General features: G+C 35.4%; 1 protein-coding gene across 21 annotated transcripts in view; it reads right to left on the reverse strand.

The window, feature by feature from the left end:
* RAB3GAP1 (RAB3 GTPase activating protein catalytic subunit 1) overlaps nt 1-21039 on the reverse strand; it is a 140188-nt gene that overhangs the window by 67743 nt on the left and 51406 nt on the right. For 20 of the 21 annotated variants that reach the window (XR_014079278.1, XR_014079277.1, XR_014079276.1 and 17 more), the window contains 6 exons: nt 18515-18634; nt 16896-17061; nt 10792-10891; nt 7682-7763; nt 2704-2772; nt 1345-1418 (listed from right to left, as the gene is read on the reverse strand). Coding sequence is in view for 15 of the 21 variants with exons in the window: in XM_081579219.1 (XP_081435345.1) it covers nt 1345-1418; nt 2704-2772; nt 7682-7763; nt 10792-10891; nt 16896-17061; nt 18515-18634 (611 nt within the window). In the remaining 6 variants the exon portion in view is untranslated. Of the gene's footprint in view, nt 1-1344; nt 1419-2703; nt 2773-7681; nt 7764-10791; nt 10892-16895; nt 17062-18514; nt 18635-19767; nt 19937-21039 lie in introns of those variants that run through there. The other variant, XM_081579220.1, reaches the window with a different exon arrangement.

Here is a 21039-nt window from a genome sequence, read left to right on the forward strand (position 1 = left end):
AATGGCTGGCAGATTCTTTATCAGGGAAGCCTCACTACTTCCCTATACCTCAAGACAAAGATACCAGTGGCAGGAATTTTACCTTATATACATAAATGCTAATTAGCATTTAATGAATAACATGATGAATGATACAGAGCTCAGGAAAAAATGCTTTATGGAAATGCCCCAATACTGTCATCAATAAATATTTAGTAATAACTCCATCAGTTGAATGGTAATGTATCAAGTTGTATGAAATAAATGTGGCATGGATGAACACAGAAATGGAGAAAATAATTTTCACATCCACTAAATATAAGCGAGAAAAAGACTGGAAAGAGGAGATGGGTTCAGAAGACTTCATGAAAGAGACATTATCTACAAAAGCAGGAAGAGAAAGATAATTCTAGATATGGGATATAATAATTATGACCTGAAGAATGAATGATAGTTTTTAAAGTATTTATATAATGTTATAACATTTCTATAATATTATATCAGGGTTTCCCTGATAGCTCAGTTGGTAAAGAATCTGCCTGCAATGCAGGAGACCCTGGTTCAATTCCTGGGTCAGGAAGATATGCTGGAGAAGGGATAGGCTAACCATTCCAGTATTCTTGGGCTTCTCTTGTGGCTCAGCTGGTAAAGAATCTGCCTGCAATGCAGGAGACCTAGGTTCAATCCCTGGGTTGGGAAGATTCCCTGGAGAAGGGAAAGGCTACCCACTCCAGTATTCTGACTTGGTGAATTCCATGGACTGTATAGTCCATGGGGTTGAAAAGAGTTGGACATGACTGAGCGACCTTCACTTTCACATATTGTTATTTCACTTCAAATATCCCTATGACATGTACAAGATTATTTACACCTCTTTTCCTCTATCAGAAAATATATCTGCAGATACAGTACAGAGCCCTACAGAAAGGCTCTAATAAGACCATCAAATTCAGTGTTCATCCTATCATATACTGCAAGTGTTGAGGGATGACAAAAGACAAAAAGGGTTCCACTAACCAGAAGGGAAGAAGCAGAGTATGCCACAGAAGGAAAAAAAGAAGTGACATAAAGCATTAGGAAAATAAAACTCAGATCCTGGGAAAACATAAGAGAATTTTGAGGTGTAGACTGGTTAAAACTAAACAACAAGAAAGTCTGCTAGTATTATTTAAGAATAACCAGAAGGAGTCACTGCTATTGACAAAGATTAGTTTTTAATGATGTTAACTGAGGAGGTCACAATGTAAAAAACTTAAAAAAAAATTTCAGATAGGTGAAATAAAGTATAAAGAATACATCCAGTGTTTCTGATCTGGAGAATAGACAAATACGTGGTATTTCAGGAAAGAAACATAAATATCTTACCTAGTAAACACTGAGGATTATCAGCTTTTCGAACTCTAACAGACCAATGGGGAGCCTGCATAGGATCCAAATCACTAAAACGCAAAACGATAAACACAAGATCCTATTTACAGCAATCTGCAAGGCTCATAAATTTACCAAAATGCAGTCTAATGAAAACATTATATAGAAGGACAAGCAATCCATTTTGCCTCCCTTAAACTTACTGCTATTCACATGCAGAAGGCCATTTAGATGAGTTTTTAAAAATAAAACCTTAAGACAAAATTCTTAGACAAAAAAGTACAAAAGGAAAAACCAAAATCAGAACAAACTAATCAAAAAGCATAAAAATGATTCTGATGAGGCAACATACAATGATAACCTAACAAGAATATTTTAGGAATAAATAAAAACGAGAAACTAGAAATGAGAAACAAGCAAAAATGTACAATAATCCTAATCTGTTTATTACACTATTTATTAATAAAAAAGAAAACTATAAAAATCTGCACAAGATCAAGTGCCCCATTTTCTCAGTTAAACAGATTATGCTGCATTCGCTTAATGGGAATATTATGCAGTATTTTACAAACTGACAACACAGATCTACATCTATTCAATGAATAACTGCATTATATGAATAAAGCAAATTAATATATAAATTTATACTTTAAAAAGAAATACCCTTCAATGCTAACTGGTTATTTTTTAAGTAATAGAATTGTAGGTAACCTTTTTTCTTTATACCCATTTAAATTATCTGATTTTAAAAGCTTGTGTTACTTTTACCATCAGAAAATAGAACACATTTATTTTAACTATTAAAAAAAAAGTGTCCTATTTCTCACTGTTCTGCATCAAGCATGAGAAGATACCAAAATTATATTCCTCTTTCCCCACATTCTTCTGGAATAGTGCTCGCTGCAATTTTCAATTTTTTCCTGTGCAATTTTTCCATTGCACAGGAGTATATGATATGGATGTTTTGTTATTTATGGCATTTAATGATCAAATGTTCTTCCCACATATTTTAATGACCACCATGTCTTAAAAAAGTCCTTTATCAAATGTTCTTACCAGCTACAGAAAGTCCAACAGAATTATGCACTGACTCCCAAACTAACTAGAGACATCTTCGCTAAGCACAAATAAGATTCAGACTGCTCCTTACCCCGGAACTAAGGATCCTGTCTCCAAAGTCCACAGCTTAAAACACATTTCTAATATACATCAGTCAGTCTAAAAACTGATCTTTAAAAACAAAAGCAAACAACCATGTCAGAAATTGATTCAAAGAAAAACTGCTAACCCACTGCGCAGTTAGTTATAGTCTTTTGAAATCTATGACTCTCAATGTACTGTTTTTAACATACTTACGAATAAACATCATTATCCACAATGATACCTTCAGTCAGGTGAGGCCATGTAGTTGCTAAATGGAGTTCACTGAAACAAAACATACAATATATCTATCTGTAAGCTTTAATAATGTATATATACTCTGATTCAACAATTTACTTCTAGAATTGTATCCTCAGTAAATAACCAGAAATATGCCAAAAAAAAGTATGTTAAAAATGGTCACGATCTGAAATATAATAAAATTGTAAGCACCTGGTTTAGCAAATGGTGGCATATTTATATTAATGTCTGCAAGAAAAAACCATGCTATACATAATAACCAAAAAGTATAAGTAAACCAAATGTTTGTCAGTTGATGAGTTAAGTAAAATGTAGCACTATTCCATAGGATAGCATATTATATGGCCACAAAAAGCAATGATGTACTGATTCATGCTACAATGTGGATGAACTTCTAAAAGATGCTAAGTGAAAACAGCCAGATACAAAAGGCCCCATATGGTATAACTTAACCTATATGAAATGTCTGGAAAAGGCAAATCCATATAGGCAAAAAGTACATTAATATCAGTCTAGAGCTAGAGGCCCTAGGGAGACTGAGACGGTGGGGGCGGGGAGTGGGGTGGGGTTGGTGATAGTTAAGAGGTGAGGGGTTTCTTTTTGGGGTAATGAAAATGTTCTGGAATTAGATACTATTGCTGGTTACACAACTCTGAACCCTAAAAACACTAAATTGTATACTTTAAAATTGTGACTTTTATGGTACATAAGTTGTATCTCAATTTTGAAAATATCATTTTTATAGTTCAGGGATTGGCAAACTTTTTCTACAAAGGACCTCTGGTAGTTTGCACTTTTTATGGGCCATGTATTAATAGTTTGCTATATTCTTGTTTTTTTCTTTTAAAACCCTCACAAATGTAGAACCACTTTTAGTCCCTTGTTGTTTAGTCACCAAGTCGTGTCTCTTTGTGACCCCATGGACTGTAGCCCACCAGGCTCCTCTGTCCATAGGATTTCCCAGGCAAGAAAACTGGAGTAGGTTGCCATTCCCTTCTCCAAGGGATCTTCCCAACCCAGGGATATGAGGTAATAATAATAATAATAGAAATAAAGTACATAATAAGTGTCAAGTGCTTGAATCATCCTGAAACTATCCCCCACCATGGTCTTCCATGAAACCCGTTTCTGGTGCCAGAAAGGTTGGGGACAACTGCTCTCTAGGGCTCTCAGGGTCCATCATCTGGAGGCATTGGTGCAGCTCGACCTTGAGGTTGACTGTCACCAGTCTTCCTGATGAAGGCGATCTGGGAGGGGAAGTCTCACTGTCTCACGAGGCTAGGGAGCATGATTTCCGCTATAATTTTCTTGGGTTGAGACTGCACCCCCTGAGCCTTTGGTGTGCTTTGGGTGGCTTTTCCTGGTGGAGACCCATGAAGGGTAGAGTGGCTAAGAGGCATCAAGTTCTGAGCAGATCTGCTGGCAGCCTGGTGCAGGCTCTACTGGAGGCTGAGCGGATCCCTAAGCTCCATTACATCAGAAGAGGTGCGTGTCTTGGGAAAGGCATGGGGTGAACAAGATCTAGCCCCGTGAAGACCATTCACGGTGCGTACAGATTCCGGGCACATTCGTGGGCTAACTGTAGGGACATCATTTGGGCTGCAGTATCACCATCCAGAGTTCAGCCCGTTGCTACTGCTAAGTCACTTCAGTCGGGTCCGACTCTGTGTGACCCCATAGACGGCAGCCCACCAGGCTCCCCCATCCCTGGGATTCTCCAGGCAAGAACACTGGAGTGGGTTGCCATTTAGCTCATTACATATATAAAAACAGTCCACTGGCCAGATTTGGTCCATAGGTCATAGTTTGCTGACCTCTTTTTATAGATGAAAATTGAATTTCAGAAAGTTTTCATGTAAAATTATAAAATAACAAGCCACAAAAAATGTATGATGACATATATTTATAAAATAAATAAAAATACTGTGCAGAAAAGAGTTACCATAGCAAGCCTAACACTGAGAAAGGATTATTTACAAGGCTAGTCCCTGGTTTGGCATCTGGGAACTTGAATTTCAGGAGGGTTCCTATCATTCCCTGTGCCTAAATTACCTGTGCCAACAACATGGTTGATGGAAACATCTGGTTTCCTTCTGGTACATGCTAGCCAGAGGGTGCCTACATGACCAGTCTCTGATTAAAACTTCTAAGTGCTGAGCCTCTAGTGAGCTTCCCTGGTAGACAGCCTTTCACACATGCTGTCACAATTCATTGCTGGGGGAATTAAATGTGTCCTATGTGACTACATGCGAAGATGAAGTTCGTCCTTCATTTGCTCTGGCCCTCACCCCATATGCCTTTTCCCTTTGCTGATTTTTGCACCACATCCTTTTGCTTAGTAAATAAGAATGAGCACAGCTATACATTGAGTCCTACAAGTTCTCCTAGCAAATCAACTTGAGGGTGGTGTTGGGGGAATCCACTGCATATATACACATAAACATGTACATATACACTCCTAATTCATACATATGAAAAATGGCCGGAAGCACATCTAGCAAGCTGTTGTCAGTAATCACCTATGAGTAGGTGATTATAAATTTAGTGATTTTTTCTTTTTCCTCCTGTCTAGATTCTGACCTCACTTCTTATGTTTGGAGAAAATAGAAGTCAAAAGGGTCAATTACTTCATTTCCCTGCTCTTCAGTGATGCTTGACTAACTAGCAACTCCAGTCTGAGAATCTGAATCTGTAAGCATAGTTAGGAATTCACAGTGCGCCAGCACTCCACAACAATGCAGTGTAACCTGGGTTATGAACCAGACAACTAGGCAGGCTTGGCTCAAGGCTATTTTCTGAGCCTGATTCTACAATGGTTCCAATTAAACATTTGAGTTACTAAGTATCTATTCAATAAACTGATTTTTTTGCTTGAATTAGAGTTGACTATTACAGTTTGCAACTAGACAATGTGACTACTAAACATATGGTTTTTGCCCATTTTTACATTTTTTCTGCACTGAACATGAATTTATTATTCATAATAAAACTAATTAAGGTAAAAAATGACCACAAACAATATGTGGTATCATATTGTTTAAATGATTAGAATGATCTGAAATTTAAAACTATCCACTACTGAATTTTTTAAAGTATGAACCTCAAATTCAATTTCTAAGCTTTTATGATTAAGTCCTCTCCTCTCCCTCTACCTATAGAAAAATTTCTTTGACAATGAGACAAGACACTTAAAAAGGCTCTTCATTTCCTCTTTCACTATTAAAGATGCCTTTTCAAAAGCATTGTGCCCACAATATTTGCTAATTACTGTTTGATTTAAATGGTGTGCCACATGCACCATCTTACCCTCAACTTATTTCTGTGTCCTTCAATCACTTGTTCCTTTGCTGACTGACTCCTCAATATGATATAGAATTGGAAGAAATATGTAATAATTAAAAGCTTCACATTTCTATCAGGTCAGTTTATTGCTCTCCCTCTAAAATTTTCTCTAAGTAAAATTCAAATAAATTACCCCATTGGAGGCCACAATTGTATCTGTATCCACCCCACACCATTTCTTGCTTGCTCACTACATTCTAGCCATGATAGCCACCTTTTGTTTCCTTCAGTAAACTTTCCAAGCTCTTTCCTGCATCAAGGTGCTTTGCACAGGCTCTTCCTTGCACCTGGAATGGTCATTCTCTCACTCTCTGCCTGGCTAAATTCTTCCCTAATTGAGACTCAGAATAAATACCCTTTCCTTTGAGAAGACTTTACTGATGGCATACAAATCTAAACTAGTCACTCATTTTACTGTCAATACTTCCTATACTTTTCCTTCAAATTACCCCATAATTTATAATTATAAGTTTACTTAGGTGATTAGTTCATCTATTTTATTTAATTAGACTACAAATGCCGAGAAGGCAGAATCTGTCAGTTTTACTTACTTCAGTATCTTCCTCTTAGCAAAGTGTCTGGCACATATAATAAATATCAATTTTAAAAGATATCCACTTTACTGTCTCCCTTAAGTGATTTTAAGTTAAAAGTATTATTATTTCTACATTTAAGTGAGAGTATTAAAGAAGGCAAAAGGAGAAGAGGGTAGCCGAGGATGAGATGGTTAGATAGCATCACTGACTTAATGGACATGATGAATTTGAGCAAACTCCGGGACACAGTGAAGGACAGGGAAGCCTGGTATGCTGCAGTCCATGAGGTCGCAGAATCGGACACAATTTAGCAACTGAATGACAAAACGTCAATATACATATTTTAAAATAACCAAACAGTTTAACAAATGGGGTAATTTTTGTTATCAGCACTGTTTATATTTTCCAAATATCTTGCTATCAGTGATGAAGTTTTCCAACCCCTACATTTTCTCATGAAACAGTTGTTTTTAATCTTTTTTTTAAGTTCAGTAGTTCTTCTAGAAAAGCAATTGGGTAACCTATAAGGTCACCCTTGTGTCTCTTATTTAAGTCTTAATTTTGAAAAAGTGGCCAGGAAAAATGCAAAGAACTGTTAACTCTGGGTCATGGACACATGAAAATTTGTGTTATATGACAATGTCTGTGCCTTTCAATATTTAAAATGTTTCCCCAAAGCAGGCCAAGAATCACTTCTATAAGGAAGTGATTCCTTATACATTAAGTGTATTAATATACACTTAATTACATTAATGTATTAATGTAATTATTGTATATTACATTACATTATGCATTACATTACATTAATGTATTGTATTAATATACACTTAATACATTAAGTGTATTATATACGTTTTACATATTACTTTAAATCCTCTTTTACTTCTTAAGTTACAGAGGAAAAAAAAAAAAGATGGGCAGATTGTTACATGTAGGTCTCTATTTCCAGTACTACATTCATTCCAGGAGGCTGCAGTATTATAAAACACAGTAAAATCGACATCAAATAGAATTTAAAAAGTCCCATAATTCAAATGATATAATGAAAGTCACACCTAATGGGATCTTCACAGGCACCAAATGGTAACTTGCCAAATTCCAGGCCTCCCACTTCTCCTCCTACAAGGGCATCTATATCTAAAGAAGAAAAAAAAAAATTTCCACACGTTAGCCAAAAGTGGAGAAATAAGAATTAAAATCTAGTTATGTCAACCTTTTGAGAGATTACAGATTTAAAACTGTCTACATTAAGACACAGCAAGTTAGAAAGCAAGCTGTCAGATATTAGACTTCCTCCAAGAATGTGAGAGTAAAAAAAAAGGAAAGTTATAGTAAAAGGATACATTTAATTCCTGTTTGTAAAATTCTGTATTCAAGCCTGCATTCTAAATTTTACCCTTCTGAAATAGTCCTTAAATACTATTCAAGGGAATATTATTCTTGTAAATTTAAAAAATTTTCTAAGTATGTGATTAATGTCATCTAAAAGAACAATTAAATGAGTATTAAAAAATTTAATCATCAACCTACATTCATCAATTTTGCTGTTAATAATTTCAGAATAGCCCAAATTAGTCATCATTAATAAAACTTTATTTAAGCTGACAGTACATGGAAATATCTGAAGCACAGAAAAGAATTTCCATTCCATTATGAATGGTATCTGAGATTAGAGGAAAATTTAGAAGGTAAATCACCTCTTAGTTTCATCCCTCTTGAAAGTGAAAGTGAAGTCGCTCAGTCATGTCTGACTCCTTTCAACCCCATGGACTGTAGCCTACCAGGCTCCTCAGCCCATGGAATTTTCCAGGCAAGAGTCAGTACTCTCTGAGTGGGTTTCCATTTCCTTCTCCAGGGGGTCTTCCCGACCCAGGGATTGAACCCAGGTCTCTCCCGCATTGCAGGCAGACACTTTAACATCTGAGCCACCTCCCTCTTGAAGAAGTAAGAAACACTTCTAAAAGACGTCAAAAAGATTTGTCTTCAAAGTAATACAAATGGTTGTTTTTAATTATTCACACTACACTGTGAATTACTAAAGTCTACTGTTGAGTTATGAACACTTACAGATGCACTAAAATCATGTTTGACAAATACCTACACCCTAACTAAATTATTAAAATTAGCATTAAATATGGTTCAATTACTTGAGTCAGTAAATTTTCTCAAATCAATTCATTCCATTTTTCCAACTAAAGAATGCTTACAACAGAGATCAAAATAACTAGTTTTATTATAAAATGTGAATTAAGAACTTCAAAATGTATAATAAGCACATGTTTAAAATCAGTGAGCTAGGGCTTCCATGGTGGCTCAGTAGTAAAGAATCCACCTGCCAATGTGCAGGAGGCACTGGTTGGATCCCTGATCTGGGAAGATCTCACCTGCCACAGAGCAACTAAGCCCGTAAGCCACAACAAGAGAAGGCACCGCAAGTAGAAAGTAGCCCCGCCTCGCCACAACTAGAGAAAAATCTGAGCAGCAACCAAGACCCAGTACAGTCAAAAATAATCTTTTAAAAAACTTAGCAAGCTAAAAATTATTACTGGACTATAACTGTACAAAACTTTAATTAAAAGGTGAAAAGCAACATTGTAGAATGAAAGGATGATGCGATTTGGAGTTTGACCAGGATTTAAATGTGAACTTTACCACTTGGTGACCATGTCACCTTGAGTCAGTTACTTTTGTTTTCTAAGAAAAATAATACTTGTCTCATAAGTAAATGAGAATTACATGAAACAGTACATAAAATGCACAGTGTCTAGCCCATATTACATGTTCAGTCTCTTCCCCTTAAAAGGGAAAATATTAAAAATTTATGTGACTTTCAATCCACTGAGGAAGAAGTTAATATTTTGATACTCATTTGTAAAAACTTACAATAGAACATTAACAAAGGCCTTATTGGCAATCAGAATTATAATGTTAAGATTCTGATTCTTGGACTTCTTAGATCATCAACAGACCATACTATCTGGGAAATCTTTAAAATCTGACTATTAATAGAATGGCTTTTGAAAAAAAAGGAAAAGGAAAGTTGGAACTGAAACTTCAAAACTAGAAGCCAAACTATAAGCTGTCTGGTGGGTATTGTTTGAGAACTAAAATTACCAAAACAAACATTTGAGTCTTCTAATATAAATCTCAGTTTAGCTTTAATTTCCCTCTGCTATAGTTTAGATGCAGTTCTCTTATTGCACATTAAGAATTTCAAATTATTCAGTCGTATATAAAATAATAGTAGTACATATAAACACCAAAAGCTAAATGTACTACGTTAATTTTAGCATCATCCTAAAACTATCAATTTACTATTTTCAATCTTATAAAAACAAATCAACCACTTGGAACAAAAATAAACAGTAAAGAATATTATTTTATTATAATGTATTTCTCTCTGAGGGAAGTAGAATGAAAAATGTTTTCAAAAGGCTAATAAAATCCTTCTATAATTTATAAGTTGATACTAAATTCCTTACTAGATATACTTGAATATAATTACACTTATATGTGAGAGAATCATCCAGGAACCTAAACCTTACTTACTTAGGCGAAATGTCCACCAGGCTGAGCTTTTCTAAAACTTAGGTAATGTCTGTTCATATCTGTGTCCCTGGCAGGAACAAATTTATAGGCTAAAAATTAATGACTACTAAATGAATCAGTACATCAGTGGCTAAGTTGGTAAAATGATTTTAATTAATTTTTATAAAAATGCAAGTTAAAGTAAAATATTCTACAGCTCTTCCCAGCATATGTGTATATATACATTTCTCTTTTTTCTTTTCTGCTTTCCTTATTTAGCCCTCTTCTTCAAACTCTACTCTCTATGTTCTGTGCACGTCTGTTCTCAGCGTAGGAGAGAGGTTTCTCTTATATTCTGAAAGCAAACATTTTAATCATTCATTATGTACTAATTTTCAGCATACAATGTTCCACAGCAAAGGAATGCTTTATAAATAATATTTTTTTCAAAGACAGATTGTCAAGTAGAAAGTAATGCTGTCTCTAGAACAACCTACAATTTTCAAGAGAAAAAAGTGATAAGGGCAATGAAATTAGCAACACTATATACATTAAAAATGAGTTACAAATATTTCAAACACTTGAAACACACCATTAAATACTTTTAATTTCTGAATATAGTTCTAAATTATCTCACCTGGAGGTTGCTGAGGCCAAAAATACTGCTGCCAATCCTGAAGTACATAGGTAAACCGTATAGCAATATTAACTGGAGGCAATGGAGTTAAAGGACATCCCTAAGAAGTAAATGCAAAGACAATATCATGAAATATTAGTACCCTTGTAATACCAGACCCAAATTTCAAACTACTGAAATAGATGAATTACTACCTTTATGACACAGGGATTTTCAGATTACACTGTTAGATATGGCACACACACACCAGCCATAAAAAATGTATGTATGATATTCTAGTCATTAAAAAGGAAAACTAAGTCACTGAAGTTATTAGAGTCAAAGGTATGGAATTTAGGAAATCACTTTCATAGGGGAAATTCTCACAGCCTAAAACCTCAAGAGACAAATTAATGGCAGAGAACAAATTACATTAAAATAAAGCTGCTTAACTCTTTGACATAAATCACAGCAAGATCCTCCATGACCCATCTCCTAGAGTAATGGAAATAAAAACAAAAATAAACAAAAGGGACCAAATTAAACTTAAAAGCTTTTGCACAATGAAGAAAAGTACAAGCAAGATGAAAAGACAACCCTCAGAATGGGAGAAAATAATATCAAAGGAAACAACTGACAGAGGATTAATCTCCAAATTATACAAGCAGCTCATGCAGCTCAATACAAGAAAAACAAACAATCCAATCAAAAATTGGGCAGAAGACCTAAACAAACACGTCTCCAAAGACAACATACAGATGGCCAACAAACACATGAAAAGATGCTCAACATCACACATTATTAGAGAAACGCAAATCAAAACTACAATGAGGTATCATCTTACACCGGTCAGAATGGCCACCATCAAAAAGTCTACAAACAATAAATGCTGGAGAGGGTGTGGAGAAAAGGGAACCCTCATGCACCATTGGTAGGAATGCAAACTGGTAACAGCCACTACAGAAAACAGTATGGAGATTCCTTAAAAAACTAGGAATAAAACTACTATACGACCCAGCAATCCCAATACTGGGCATATACCCTCAGGAAACCGTAATTGAAAAAGACATATGTACCCCAATGTTCACTGCAGCACTATGTACGATAGCTAGGACATGGAGGCAACCTAGATGTCCATCAACAGATGAATGGATAAAGAAGTTGTGGTTATATACACAATGGAATATTACTCAGCTATAAAAAGGAGTGCATGAGTCAGTTCTAATGAGATGGATTAATCTAGACCCTATTATACAGAGTGAAGTCAGAAAGAGAAAGACAAATGTGGAATATTAATGCATATATATGAAATCTAGAAAGATGGTACTGATGATCCTATTTACAGGGCAGCAAAGGAGACAGACATAAAGAACAGAATTTTCATCACAGTGGGAGAGGGAAGCGGTGGGAAGACTTGAGAGAGTAGTATTGAAACATATACATGACCAAATGTACAATAGATAGCCAGTGGGAATTTGCTGTATGATGCAGGAAACCCAAAGCCAGTGCTCTGTGACAATCTAGAGAGGTAGGATGGGGAGGGAGGTGGGAGGAAGGTTGAAGAGGGAGGAGACATGTGTATGCCTGTGGCTGATTCATGTTGATGTACGGCAGAAACCATCACCATACAGTAAAGTAATTATCCTCCAATTAAAAATAAATTTTTTATTCAGAATAAGAGACACAGATGCATAGAACAATTTTATGGACTCTGAGGGAGAAGGTGAGGGTGGGACGTTCTGGGAGAATAGCATTGAAACATGTATATTATCATATGTGAAACAGAACACCATTCCATGTTCGATGCATGAGACAAGGGCTCAGGGCCGGGGCAATGGGATGACCCAGAGGGATGGGATGGGGAGGGAGGTGGGTGGGGGGTCCAGGAAGGGGAACACATGTAAACCCATGGCTGATTCATGTCAATGTATGGCAAAAACTACTACAATATTGTAAAGTAATTAGTCCCCAACTAAAATAAATAAATTTATAAAAAAAATAAAATAAAAAAATAAGTTTTTTTAAAAAAGAAAGAAATATTCAAAAAAAGCTGTTTAAACTACTGCCAGGAAGAGATATTATATTCTATTAAGTAAAATACTATTTCAAAATATCTTACACAATTTTAATTACACAAATATAATTTCTTACTAGTCTCTTCAGCCATGGTGAATGTAAAAAAAAATGTGAATCATTTTTTAAATAAAGTAAAACTGCTATAAAATGTAAAACTAGGTTTAAGATGTCTTTTTTCCCTTTGAAATGAAAATAAACTCAAAGCCAGTCTTGAATATTTAACTAGAATGTTAGACTGTGACAAATGGTCACTTATGTAAAATAGTTTATATTAATGAATCAGAAAATTAAGATCTATCTTTATACTCATTAATAATAAAAATTAATAATATCCAAACGTCTCATGATCTCAGCTTCCCTTAGTAATGGTTAAGCTATATTAATGTGGAATAGGAATTAAATATGCATAGGCATGACCTAGTGAGCTTGTGAAAATGCAGATTCAACAATATCCTGCATATCTACCCAGTTTCCAGGTGTTTCTGATACTGCTGGTGAGAAGAAATAACATAGACCCTTTAGCTCAGCAGCAGCAGCTATAAATACATTAGTAACTTTAACTGAATACAATCTCAAGATAGCTGCCAAAAAAAAAGAGCTAATTCAGTTTTGGGCTGCTGTGTCCTATAGAAGCAAGGTAAGATTCTGGCTGGTCAGAAATAATTACTTTTCACTTAGGTTTAGGTACCAAACGAGCATTCACCAGTAATGATCTAGAAACCATAATGAGGTCACTTTGACACATAACCTCTGCTCCAGTCACATAGCAATGTTGGCAAATTCAGAAAGAGATGACCAAAAATAAACAGCTAGGAGCAAACATGACATAAATATCTTCACGGACCCTAGAAAAGGTATAGAAAAAGGTACAGAAAACTGAAAGTATTAAGTGGGACCCAAGAAACATGCTTGCTAAGTTCCAGGTGACAGCCAGGATTATGGACTGCATTAAATGGATCCAAAAGTACTCAGCCCAGACTGAGGGTACTACAAGACTCTCTTCTTAAGGCAGATATATAGACAGAGTACTCCAGCTTGGGGCAGTGGCTGTGCTGGAAGGTATTGGGCTAGAAAAAGTTGTGTGATCTAGGGAAAAACCCACTCCTATGATCCAAGCAAGCAATTCAATGATTCCAAGACTCCATGTGCAATACCACAATATCAACACCGAGCTGCTGCTGCTGCTAAGTCGCTTCAGTCGTGTCCGACTGTGTGCGATCCCATAGACAGCAGCCCACCAGGCTCCCCCGTCCCTGGGATTCTCCAGGCAAGAACACTGGAGTGGGTTGCCATTTCCTTCTCCAATGCATGAAAGGGAAAAGTGAAAGTGAAGTTGCTCAGTTGTGTCCGACTCTTAGCGACCCCATGGACTGTAGCCTACCAGGCTCCTCCATCCATGGGATTTTCCAGGCAAGAGTACTGGAGTGGGGTGCCATTGCCTTCTCCAAGCAAGAGGCTTCAAACACCATTTTAAGACAGGCTTCTGAAATAGTCTACAGATAAGAAGCAATCACAAAATTATAAAACCACTAGAGAAGATAGGTAAGTTTAAAACTACAAAAAGATGACATTCAAAATGAGCCTGCAAACAAAACTTCTCCAGAACATGAAGAAATAAATACAGTTCTAAGAAAGATAAACATCCAAATCAGAATAGAAAACCATGAAACATAAAGAACATCTGATAGAATGAAGAATGTCTAAATTGAAAAAGGAAACACTATGGTATGAGAGAGCTTTCAAACATTTAAAGGATTGTGGCAAAAGAGGATTTAAATTTAAACCTTATGTGACTCCAAAGACAACCACCCTCTGCTGCCATCCTGCCAAGGAAGCCTTTTCAAAATATTAGATTCATGTGAAAATGAAATAAATTGCTATTGTGGGGCTAAAGTGCCTTGGAACACTTCCAGTAAATTTAAAGGGTAATATTTGTAAAGATAGCTTTATAAAGATAGTATAAGAGAGTTGCATATTAAGTAGTTTTATGTAATACCAATAAAGTACCCAAAATAGGTCTCAATTATTTTAAGTTCAACTCTTACCAAATCAACTTTCGTATTTAGACCAGTGAGGTTTGTAAAAGTTCTGAAAGATGATGTAATAAACTGATTAGAAACACTTTTTTTTTTACAGTCATATTCTAAGGCAGGCTTCACAAATCAATGCGGTCCCTAGTTTCAGTAAGAAGCTGATTTATGTAGAGGAGTAAAAGATCCATGAAAATAACTTTAACTAATATTTTTAAAAAGAGGAATAAAACATTAATATTTGCATCTGACTAGAATTTTATCTAAAATAATTAAACATAATTGAAGACTTGGTGAGAACAAAGGAAAACTAATGGGGTAGAAATAACACATATTTGTCTTTTTCAAAAATTTCTCAAAGCAATACATGAAGAATTACGTAGTACTGAAGACAGCATTTCAAGGCCCAGAAAAGTTTTGGAAAAAAAGTTGCATACAGACAGGGAACTTTCTAAAAGACATACTTCTATCATTTGTTTAATGGAGATAATCACAAGAAACAGCTAACAACAAATGTGAACTCAATACTTAGTCCCTTTTGAGGAAAGGGACTAAGGATATAAAGAAGTTTTTACCTCTTTGATTTCTTAACCTGGTACATGTACTTTTTTAAAATGTCAAATAGATTCACCTTGGTAGTGATAATCCTACCACCGTGCTATTTACAGCCTCAACAATGAAAACATACTTTTATGAAGTTCAATTCATCATAAAGGAGATCAATCCTGGGTGTTCAATGGAAGGACTGATGTTGAAGCTGAAACTCCAATACTTTGGCCACCTCATGCAAAGAGTTGACTCATTGGAAAAGACCCTAATGCTGGGTAGGATTGGGAGCAGGAGGAGAAGGGGACAACAGAGGATGAGATGGTTGGATGGCATCACTGACTCGATGGACATGGGTTTGGGTAGACTCCAGGAGTTGGTGGTGGACAGGGAGGCCTGGCGTGCTGCAATTCATGGGGTCACAAAGAGTCGGACACGACTGAGCAACTGAACTGAACTGAACTGAATCCTAAATATCTTTCGACAAACAATATATGTTAAAAAAAAGAAATTTCAGCATTTTCTTATTTTTTTAATTTTCAAAATCTGTAAACCTTCAGAAAGGTTGCAAAGCTAGCATAATGAATACCCACCTGATTTTTCTGACTGAAACTTTTGAAAGTAAATTGCAAGCATCATGGCAATTCACCTCTAAATACTTCAGCATGTAATTCCTATGAACAAGGACATTATCCTATGCAACCATAACACAATTATCACAGTCAAGAATTTTAACACTGATATTATTTTCTAATATATAGTCCCTATTAAAATTGTCCCAACTGTCCCAATTGTGTCCTTTATGGCTATTTTGCTGTAATCAAGGATCACACACTGCCTTTAGTTGTTACATCACTTTAGTCTCTTTTAAGCTAAACAGCTCCCAGCCTTTGTACTGCCTATCATGAAACTGCTATTTTTAAAGAGTCTAGGACAGCTACTTTGTAAAAGAGTAGCACAGGCAAGTTCTCCATATCTGTTACAGTGCTCAATAAAGATGTATTGAGCACATCCAAGTTAGCCCTGCTGCCCTCTGTCATAGCATTATAAGCCAGATTAATTTTAAACATCAAATAGACCCTTGGGGGGAAAAATAGCAATTGAGAACCCAAAGAGTTCACATCCCAGTTGCTCATAGTCAGAGTCCCAAACAAGCAGCTACACAGACGTCCACTCACACGGGGGAGGGTTGGCAATATTACTGTTAGAGAAAAAGGAATATAAAGAGTTAACACAGTATCTAAATGTTAACCAACCAAACAACCAAAACCAGTTTTAGTGTTTGTACACTAAAAACTAATTGGATATTTGTTTCTTTAGATACACACAGTAATTTTTATAATCAATTACATCTTTCTTCTAGGTAATTATATTATCAATATTAGAGAGAAATATTTCTATGAAATCAATAAAATTACTAAATTACTACTTTTATCTGGATCTCAGAAAGACAAAGTATCAATGCCAACTCACAATCTTTGATTTGAAGATATCCAGCAGACCTGATAAATGAGTATACTGATTTGGCACTTTTCGAAGATGAACCATTTCAAAATCAGTTCGGACACCAGGACCCTGACATTCACCCACATACATTCTTCGCCATTTGTGATGAATTTGCACGAAGAGTGGCACCTGGCTGTAGGATATAATTAACAAGAATAGACTGTAAGTTCATTAAACATTGAATAGCTCTTAAATCTCTTTCCAGTATAACATTATTTTAATCTCAAATATTTAAAAGAACTAAACAAGGAACATTCCACAGACATATTTATAACAAAGGCATTATTAGTTTCTTTTCTCCTTACACTAATAAACTGAAGAAATTATCATCTAGTGGCACTGTACAGTCAGAAAATTATTTTTAAATGGCTGTAAAATCATGAAAAAAGCAGAATAAAAATTTTCTTGAATAAAAGTGATCCTACCATACTAGGATTTTCAAGGTCATATTAAACTTGATTCACAGGTATTAAACAATACAAATTAAACCTACATTAGTGGCAAATTATATTTTACTTAATCATTTGAAGATATAGTTGTTTTTCCTTATTCAAAGATTTCCATATCTGCAAATTAGCCTACTCACTAAAATCTATCTTAACTTCAAAAATCAATACTTGTAGCACTTTCAGTCATTTGAAAACATGTGCAAAGAAACAAAAAATTCAAGTTACCTGAATGCATAGTCCTAGTTGAGGCTGAACAAGGTGATGTTCTATTATCAAGTTTTAAAATTAATTTTTTTTTGTATTTTTAAATTTATTTTTAATTGGAGGATAATTGCTTTACAGTGTTGTGTTAGTTTCTGCTATACATCAACATGAATCAGCCATAGGTATACATATATCCCTTCCCTGCCACCTCCCACCTCATCCCACCCTTCTAGGTTGTTACAAAGCCCTGAGTTGAGCTCCCTGAGTCACACAACAAATTCCCACCGGCTATCTATTTTACATATGGCATATGCTTCAGTGCTACTCTCTCAATGGTCCCACCTTCTCTCTCATTGTGTCTACAAGTCTGTTCTCTATGTCTGCATCTCCAATGCTGCCCTACAAATAGGTTCAACAGTACCATCTTTCTAGATTCCACATATATGTTAATGTACGATACTTATTTGTTCTTCTCTTTCTGACTTACTTCACTCTGTAGAACAGGCTCTAGGTTCATCCACCTCACTAGAACTGACTCAAATTCATTCCTTTTCATGGCTGAGTAATATTCCACTGCATATAGGTACCACTTCTTTATTCATTCATCTCTTGATGGATATCTAGGTTGCTTCCATGTTCTGATTTTGCATCAAAATTTAAATAGATTAAACATTTGGAAGCAAAATACAAAAAGAGTACAATTTATTCAGTTTAAATATTCATGTACTATTTCAGTAAGTTTCCCTTTAGATACACTTTCCCTAAAGATTTTGTTGTGTTGGTCCTTATATATCATATTCCAATATAATAATGTACAAATACTAATCCTATATTAATCAAAACCCTAACATTTAGTAAGCAGTTTCCTTCATAAATTTTAATTTAAAATAGTTCTTAAAACTCATGTCCAGGTGTTTTGAAATGTCCACCTACCAGCCAGTGTTTCCCAAAGCAATAGACACAGAGCTCAGAAGAAGATTGCACTTGGATTCACTGAGGACAGCATCATTGTTTGCAGCAGGTGCTATCACCACAAACTCCCGGAGTCCATACCTTAAAAAAAAAAAAAAAGAATCACTGTCACTAAACAAACAAAAATGTCAGAACACAAAAATCTATTATTTGGGAAACATGAAAAACATTTCCCTTAAAGAAAGTTAGGTTTGAACCGCAGGTCTTTCTTTCCTTCCTTCTTAAATGGCAACTGAACCTATAACAACCTGAATTTCCTTCATCTGGCACAAAATTCACATCACTCATCTGTGATTTGCTGAAACTACAAAGAAAAAAAAATTAAATAACCAGCTTTGTCTTAAAAGTTAGGTTTCAAAAATAAAATGTGAAAGCCAGCACTGACTTCTTGCATTAATTAGCTGATAACATTAAGTCCACTAATGTGGAGAGATAAAGTTTAATAGATACCCAAAATGTCAGGAAAATAACTATCAGTCATACTTGTGCTGTCTAAGTAAGAACATGATTTACTCTTGTTGTTTAGCTGCTAAATCATGTCTGACTTTTTTCTTTTTGGCAATCCCATGGACTGTAGCCCGCCGGCTCCTCTGTCCATGGGATTTCCCAGGTAAGAATACTGGAGTGGGTTGCCATTTAATTCTACAGATTTACTCTAGTATCATAATTAAAGAATTATTATATTCTTTCACTCAATAACACATATTAGATAGGAATCACAAAATTATCAGAAAATGGCTTACTCTTGCTATGGTATCTTACAATAATGGACACTTCTCATTTAGTTGACAAGTCCATTAAAAACCACAAATCTGCAGCCAAAATTTACAAAAACATTAAGGTCAAACTGGTAATCTTGCCTCCTGAAAATTCCTGTCCTATTCACTCCCCATTGTGTTTTTATTTAACAATATTTTTAATATAAATTTATAAAAGGCATTACTCATTTGCCTATTTTAAGTCTACACAAACAATTATGAATACTTCTATGAACAGTCTCAAGAAATTCCCCAAAACAGCAGCAAAAGATTAAAAATTTTTTTTTAAATCCAACCATAATCTGTTTACTGTTTAGATGACAAAAGTTTATTTCATCTTCTCAACTCTCCTTCACCCTCCTACCCCTGAAATCAAAATTAGTTAAGTAGAAGTAGCATCAAATACTGCAAAGAACCCAGAGCTGTGAATTTTAGGCTCTAAATCTATTTACATACAGTTTTTTTTCTTTCTTTTCTTAAATATCCTTGGAAGAAAGAAAACAAAAGCACTTATTTGCCTCGGTATCCCCAGGAACTAGAGTGAAACCGCTGTCAACAGTTCTTGGTCATTCTTCCAGAACTGTTCCATCTGTCCACTGACCCATCCTATCCTCAAAAAAGATTAGATTAATACACTTTCTGTACCTTGTTTTCAAAGGCTCATCTCCCCTACCGATCAGTACTTTGTTTCCAGTTTTATGCTACTGCAACAATACTGCAACAATTTCTACAGGTTATAACTGTGGGACAAATTTTTACAAGCTGCTGGATAAAAGAACATCTTGAACATCCTTATCTTTAACATTGATAGCTGTTGCCAAACAACCTCCTCCCCCTCTATACACATAAAATTGTGCCAGTGTATACTCCTGTTCACAAGAAATAAGCCAAAGTGAACTGCTTCCTATTTATCTGCAATAAAATTCAATCCTCAATGTCTTTGTTTCCACTACCTGGAATGTTTTCCCTACTTAACAGTCATCATGCAACACCAATAGATTCTTTTTTTTTTTTTTTCAAGATTTATCTCAAATACCACCCCTTATCTCTGTTAAACATGCTCTCTTCTTTGATTTCAAATGTATTTTCCCTATCACTATTATCTTTAAAAGATCAATGCATACAGGTGGTCAACAGCTACATGAAAAGATGCTAAACATCACTAATCATCAGGGAAATACAAATCAAAACAACAATGACATATAACCTTATATCTTTTAGAGTGATTATCATCAAAAAGAAAAGAAAAACTATTGGCAAGAATGCAGGAAAAAAAGGGAACCCTCAAACACTGTTGGTGGGGATATAAACTGGTGCAGCCAGTAGGAAAAACAGTATGAAAGTGTTTCCAAAAAAATTTAAAATGGAACTACCTTATGACCCAGCAATTCTATTTCTGGGTATTTATGCAAAGAAAATGAAAACACTAATTCAAAAAGTTATGTGCCCCCATGAACACTGTAGCATCACTTACAAAAGCCAAGATATGGAAACAACTTAAATCTCCATTAATGGGTGAATGAATGAAGAAAATGTGGTGTATGTATATGTAGGACAGAGGAGCCTGGTGGCCTACAGTCCACAGGGTCACAGAGTCAGACACAACTGAAGCGACTAAGCACGCCCGCATACACACAACAGATTATTATTCTGTCAATAGAAAAAACTGAAACCTTACCATGTGCAACAACATGCATGGACGTGAGGACATTATGCTAAGTGAAACAA

This window comes from Giraffa tippelskirchi, chromosome 3 (genome assembly GCF_054371585.1).
Source record: "Giraffa tippelskirchi isolate mGirTip1 chromosome 3, T2T-mGirTip1v1.2.pri, whole genome shotgun sequence".
In the NCBI taxonomy this organism is placed as follows: domain Eukaryota; kingdom Metazoa; phylum Chordata; class Mammalia; order Artiodactyla; family Giraffidae; genus Giraffa; species Giraffa tippelskirchi.